This window comes from Oryzias melastigma, linkage group LG9, assembly GCF_002922805.2.
Source record: "Oryzias melastigma strain HK-1 linkage group LG9, ASM292280v2, whole genome shotgun sequence".
Classification (NCBI taxonomy): Eukaryota; Metazoa; Chordata; class Actinopteri; order Beloniformes; family Adrianichthyidae; genus Oryzias; species Oryzias melastigma.
Window position 1 is genome coordinate 13047323 of NC_050520.1, and position 6968 is coordinate 13054290.

General features: G+C 42.2%; 2 protein-coding genes across 4 annotated transcripts in view; one reads left to right on the forward strand and one right to left on the reverse strand.

Annotated features, from left to right (window-relative positions):
• Window positions 1–1168: 1168 nt before the first annotated feature.
• Window positions 1169–6968, forward strand: part of prdm6 (PR domain containing 6) — a 70550-nt gene continuing 64750 nt past the window's right edge. For both annotated transcript variants that reach the window (XM_036213756.1, XM_036213757.1), the window contains exon 1: window positions 1169–1603. In XM_036213756.1, the coding sequence (XP_036069649.1) occupies window positions 1368–1603 (236 nt within the window). In that variant the 5' untranslated portion in view covers window positions 1169–1367. The remainder of the gene's footprint in view (window positions 1604–6968) is intronic.
• The window catches only part of LOC118599190 (GTPase IMAP family member 8-like), an 11478-nt gene continuing 7008 nt past the window's right edge, over window positions 2499–6968 (reverse strand). For both annotated transcript variants that reach the window (XM_036213751.1, XM_036213752.1), the window contains exon 3: window positions 2499–5848. In XM_036213751.1, coding sequence (XP_036069644.1) covers window positions 3063–5848 — 2786 coding nt within the window. In that variant the 3' untranslated portion in view covers window positions 2499–3062. The remainder of the gene's footprint in view (window positions 5849–6968) is intronic.

Below are 6968 nucleotides of genomic sequence, written 5' to 3' on the forward strand. Positions count from 1 at the left end.
GTGAGGCTTTTTACTGAGTGTAAATCAGATTCATGTACTGTTTATCCCTGCAACCACAGCTCTGCTAGACAGGGATAAGAACTGTGTAAGTCTCTCAGATTACCTGGATTTATGTGTCTCTCCTAAAATCACTCACCTTTACTCTTTCACTTGTTCTTAAGGAAACACATCATCACACATTTCAGGTGTTAATCTTCACAAAAGTATATATTTAGCTTTGCTGTGCCATAAATACTCTCACACTACATGCAGTTTTACACTTCAAGCAGCCTCTGTGTGTAAATGATGAGGAGAGAACTCCAGTGTCTCTGAAGGTTGTATATTTTCAGCTTGTGGTGAGTTCAAACCCCCCATACACACACCTCCCTATAAATTTAGTGAAGTGAGACCTCATGTTAACAATCTGCTTACTTCTCCCTGAGCTGGAGAGCTGAAGAGGAAATGAGCATCATCAGGAGGAAGAAGCTTTCTGATTGTTGTACAAATGTGGAGTATAAACTGGTTTTATATGGGATCTTAGTGACTGGAACTGCAACTGTGCTGCAATGCTAATATAAATTATGCTGTGAAGTGTAGCAGTCCTTTGAGATGTCTGTTTCACTTCAATGCTGGTGAGAATGAAAAAAAAAAGTCAGATTTGGAAGATTTTAATTGTCCTATACCAGGGGTCAGCAACCTTTAACAGTAAAAAAGACATTTGGGTTTGTTTTCCACTGATTCAAACCTAGAAGGAGTCATATAGTCTTACTTTAGCATTTAGGAAATTTGGATTTGCATTCATGACCTTTTTATAAATAATAAGTATGAATTATGTCTATTTTTTGACACAAACAAAAGCAAAAATATAAAAAGAAACTAGTATCACTCAAAATATGATTTTTTTTTTTTTACTACTTTTCAAAACCCACCTGGGGCCCACCAATTCAGCCCAAAGGTAAACCATATGGGGCGCACTTTGAAATGTTCTCTGGGATAGGTTATCATCTATGTGCACCTCAACCATAACTTTATAATTGTAACTAATTGGAATTAAATAAATGCTAATTAAGTAATCCTTATTTAAAAAAAATACTTTTATTCTTTCTTTTGTTTATTTATTTTTGTTCTTTTTCCCTCTTTGTCCTCAGCAGTCTTACTCTGCTGGGTTTTGTTATTTTAATTTAGGGTTGGATCTTGGTAGTCTTAGTTTTCAGGCTTTATTTATTTGTTTTCTTTAGGTAGTTTTGGTTAGGGGGAGCTGCTGACTCCAACAGTCAACATGATGGGTCAGCAGTCTCCATGACTTATTTATGTTTCGCCAAGGAGACACCATGGAGATAAAAGAACCACATGTGGATCTGAAGCTGCATGTTCCAGGCCTCTGACCTATGGAGAAACTGGGAGGGGTTAAAGAGAAGAAACATCTTATTATACTGTTGTTGTTGTCACGGCAGATGTTTTCTCTTACAAGCAAACCCTCACTCTTTGTCTTTCAGATTTATGACGCAGAGGGAACATTACTGCACTTTATCGATGGAAATGATCCCAGTAAGTCCAGTTGGATGAGGTACATCCGCTGTGCCAGACACTGTGGAGAGCAGAACATGATGGTGGTGCAGTACAGGTGAGAGGCCAGCCTTCAGTTTTTGGAACAACATGATTGTCAGTTTGTTAAAAAAAAAGATGCTCATAGCAATGTGTAAAGTAGTCCTGATTTAAATTAGCTGTTTACTTTCTGTCACAGATCTAAAGGTTTTCTAGGACATAGTTTCTGTATAGCTACAGGAGCTCATTAGAAATTCTCCTCTGGGTTTGGGATTTGCCCCTGGGACTGGCTCCTGAGTGGGGTGGGGTCCCTGGGCTGTGGGAACTTGGGCCCAAGACTGTGGGGACAGGGTGGTCCACCATCGGGGGTCAGTCTGCGAGCTGATTTTATCCCTTTTCCCCATGCAAACATGAATTAGGGCGATGGGGAGAGTGGTCATCTTACGTTGCGCTGCGGGGGGTGGACTACTTGGCAGTGGCCCCCCTCCTGTGGACCCTGCATGGATTCACCCTCCCCTCTGTTTTAAATGCACTTTAGACATGTAGGACCCTTGGTCGGGGGGGTGCTTGGACATCACTGGCAGCAATATTTTTCTCTCCATAAAAATTTATTTTCTCAAAATTATATAACCCCGCGACCCCGAAAGGGAAGAAGCGGTCAAGAAAATGGATGGATGGATGGATGGAAAATTATATAAGTTAGAAATAAGCGTGACATAACATCAGGCCATTAATAACAATAAAGTGATCTGGAAGTGCGGATAGAATTACCCAGGGGGGCGGATCCGGATGGGGCCAAGCAGGGAGCTTGTGGCCCTCTGATTGTAGGTCCTACGTCACACCTACAAACTTTTTCCAACAACATTTTTTTATATGTTGCTGATTCACCACAATTTTAATGAAGAAATACTCAGAAATGAATTTTAATCTTAATTTTTCGGTAAAATGCCACAAGTACATGTCAAAGAAACACCAAAAGCACAATTTTTTGGAGTAGGTCTTTAAAGTTCATTTACTGTAAATTAAAGAAAACAATTATATATATAAAAATGTCATAAAAAATTCTATGAATTATCTTTGTGACTATGAAAGTTTGAAAAACATCCAACATTTGTTTAAAGGCAGTTTATACAAATGTAGACAGAAACTTTCAGATGAAAACAAATAAGCATTCTATGTAAAATTGATATAATCAAACCAAACCAGTTAAACCAGATTAATCCATTTGATATTTCCACATATTACATTTTTAAGTAAAAAAAACACAAGCATTGAAAAAATCAATTACAGTTTAAGAGATTTGACATTAATTTATACTTCTTCTGAATTTTTAAGTAATCATTTGTAAATCTAAAACAAGAATAAAGCAGATTTAATTTTTTTTTGTAATGTTAACCCTTTAACACTGGAGCTCCAGTGCTTATGTTCTATGTTAACATGATAATTCTTGTATATTCTGAAGGAGAAAAGCGGCTCAGGAGTTAAAGGATCAAATGATGATTGTTGAAAACAAGCAAGAGAAGCAAAATAAACACATCTCATAGAATACTGCAGTTCTTGTCTGAAGCTTTCTGCATTTGGTCTTCGATCCACTCGTTCAGTTCCTGGTCATGTTTAACCTGAAGCTGAGTCATGGCTTTATTGCGAGCTTCCTCGTCCATTTGAGGAAGTATTTCTTGGAGAACGGTACTTTTTTCTTCCTCTTGTTGTTTCTTCAGGAGCTCGTACTGTTTCTTGTATGTTTTGTCCTTGATGAGGTTTTTCAGAATGATCTGGTTCTTCCTCTGATCCCTTTCCTTCAGTTCCTCGATCTCTTTGTCATGTTTAGCCATAAGTTCTGCAAAGTCTTTGACATATTTCTCCTTGAACTCGTTGAACTCCTCAGCTTGCTTCCTGGCCTCCTCTTCATTCCTCTCCTTGATCTCCTCTACTTTTTTCGTAAAGTTTTCTTGTGCCTCTCTCAGTTCCTTCTCCTCCTGTGCCTTTCTGACTTTGTCTTCTTCATTTCTTTTGGTTTCATAGTCGCCTCTTTCTCGGTCGTATTCTTCTTTGAGCTTCTGGAGCTTTACCCTCTCCTGCTCCTGTCGCTGTTGCTCCTCTTCTTTTCGTTTCAGCCACCACTGTTCACGTTCTCTTTCCCAGGATTCCCGTTCTCGTTGCAGCTCTTCCTTATACCTCATCGCATCCTTGTCAGAAACCGCATTTTTCTCCAGTTCCGATCTCAGTTTAATCTCCAGAGCTTCAAATTTTTGCTCCCATTCTCTCCGCAGTTGCTCCTCTTTTATTTTTTGATCTTTATCCTCCTTTTCTCGTTCCTCCTCCTCTTTCTTTTTTCTCTCCTCCTGTTGTTTGATGTAGTCTTCCTTTTCTTGGAGCAATTTCTCTTTCTCTTCTCTTTCTTGATAAATTTTTCTTTTCTTTGCTTCGATTTCTTTCTCAAACTCTCTTTGCAACTTCTCCTTCTCTCTCAGCATCTCCTCCTCCTTTTCCTGGAGGATCCTCTGCACCTCCTTTTGGATGGCTCTCTCAGCCTCCTGGAACATGTCTGTTGTGTAGCATTGGGCACCGTTTTTCTTCACCATTGTGTCGATCTTGTTCAGAAGTTCAGTGACCTGTCTGTGGTTCTTCCCATCTTTGTTGTTGAAAACGTGGTACCGTCCTCCGCAGGATTCAATCAGCTCATTCATATAGTCGTCATTGGCCTCTTCTATGTAGCTCTCAACCGTTTGATCCTGAAGATCATCTCCTCTGGTGAAAACAAGGATGATAAAATGGACTGAATTCTTGCCGAAGAATTCTCTAATCAGATCCACGGTGTCTCTTTCTTCTTGGGTGAAGCGACCAATCTGCACCACCAGCAGGAAGACATGAGGTCCAGGAGACATCAGGCTGATGCACTTCACCATCTCCTGCTTCACTTCATCGTTGGACAGTTTGGTGTCATACAAACCAGGCGTGTCGACCACAGCGACCATCCTCCCATTGACCTCAGCACTACGTTTTTGACAGACGGTGGTCACAGATTTCATGCTAGACTTGGAGGTGAAACAGTTCTTCCTCAAAATCGTGTTTGCAGTTGCGCTCTTCCCGCAGCCCGTCTTCCCAACCATCACTATCCTCAGAGGTTCAAGCTTCGATTTTCCATCAGTGGTTGTCACCCAGGGATTTTTGGATGAACCTGTTCGTGGTTTTATCATCATTTCTTTTCTGAAAGACTGAGATCCCACAGCCGTCATCTTCTCCACAAGGCGGAGTAAAGCAGAAACCTGTTGTTTGTCCTTGACGTTGAAGACCATGTACTGACCTGCCCAGCTCTGACAGAGCTCCTGGATTGTTATGTTTTCTTTCATGAAGCTAACCACCTCTGGATCTGTGGGGTCTGACTCTACAGCAAAAAGAACAATGGTGAAGTCCTTGACTTGAGAGCTGAAGGTTTCCTGGAGAACCTCCAGCTCCTTCTTGTCCTTATCGTTTAGGCTTTTCACAGGTAGGACCATGACGAAGGCATGGACACCTTCAGGATTCCAGAGAGATACAGAGGCTTGTGTGCTCCTTTTAGTGACTTCAGGGCTGCTCCCATACAAGGCAGACATCTCGATGATAGACACCAGACGTCCGGACACTTCTGCTTCTCTCTTGTCATGTGTCGTGTCATGGGTTTGGGGAAGTTTGCTCTTTTTCATTATCACATCGGCAACTGAAGTCTTCCAAATTCCATGTCTGCCACACAGCACTATGTTCAGAGGCGGTTGAAAGAGTACCGATGTTTTACAGGGTTCAAGTCCCTCTGAGAAGTTTAGATGGCTTTGTTTGTTGTTGCTTACAATTGTTCTCATCTTGTTTATGAGCTCTTTAATCTCAAAATCGAGGAGATCCTGACTGTCCAGGTGGACTTTCTGCAGCCTTCCTCCACAGTCTTGTTTGAGCTTGTTAATGGATTGGTTCTTTTGCTCGTCCTTGTCCAAAAGGATCACTATGGAATGCTTCAAGGCTTCATGTCCGAAGAAACTCTGGATGAATATGAGGCGTTGTCTATCGTCCTCGTTGAAATCATTGGACTTCACCATCAGCAGCAGGACATTGGGTCCAGGATGGCAAAGAGCCACGCACTTCTTCATCTCATGCTTCACTTTTTCCTCTGACTGACTGAAGACGTCGGCAGTGATGACCACAGTTACGTTTGTCTTTTGAAATGCTCCTTTAGCGATGGTGTTGTTTGGGGTGAATTTTGAGAAAAAAAACTCTTTTTTTCCCGTGATGAGGTTAGACAGCACGTTCTTTTTACTCTGGCTCTTCCCAAACAACAGAACTCGGAGTTCCGGTGCTGTAAAAGAACAACAGCAGAAGATTAAAGGTGTTTTTCTGTAATGCGCACGCCACTTATGTTGAAGATACATTTTCTAAACAGTTCAGTCAATTAGTGTACAACAGGGGTGCCCATTAGGTCAATCCCGATCAACCGGTCGATTTTGGTGGTTCTGTTGAAAAATAAATAAACAAAAAATAAAAATATATTTTAAAAAATACTATCAGTGAATCATCATCCTCGCCAAGAGTACATCACTAGATTGACATGCAGAGCAGCCAATCGAACATCGTCTGATCCATACTAGGGCGGCAGTGGCACAACGGTAGGGCGGCCGACTTTTGCTCGGAGGATTGCTGTTTCAATTCCCGCCTTTCCCGCCCATGTGTCTAAGTGTCCTTGGGCAAGGCACTGAACCCCAAATTGCCTCTGATGGGAGGTTGGCACCATTAATCGACAGCGTCGATTGTGTGTGTGTGAATGGGTTGTAGGAGGGTAGAAAGCACTATATAAGTATATGCCATTTACCATACGTCACTGCACATGCGTGTTTAACTACGCTGAACGTGGTCTGCAGTGACTTTCATCAAAGAGCCTTTGCCCGCTGATCCCTCCGGAGGGCTGCTGCAGCCTGCTGCAGCTTTTATGGACGGGGACACTAACCCAGCTGTCCCACCACAGTGCATGCTGCCGGGTCTGCGGTCCTGAACGAGGGTTCGGAGCCTACTCAAGCACCAGTGTTGTCCAGAAGCATTTGTTTCTCGAGCCCTGCCCACAGACCAGGGGCCTGCGTGGTGTGCGCGATGTCGCCGCCGCCTTTAACGCACAGCCCATTAGAAAGCCTGAGCGGGTGGCAGGGATCCCTACTGCCTTAGCTCTTTGGGATACCTGCTTGATTCTGCTGCTAATAGTAAATGCTTGTCTCAAAAAGATTAAAACAAGAAAAAAGAAACCTGAGCGCAAGATGTGAAGTTTTCCTTGCTCCTCACCTTCAGAATGTGAATGTTTAGTGTCAGTCTCTAAACTGTGATCTGCCTGTGGTCAGTCAGTCAAAAAGACTCAAAACACTGCACACGCAACATTTTTGGTTGCCAGTGCTATTTGACAACTAGGAAAACAAGCATTTGACAAACTGTTC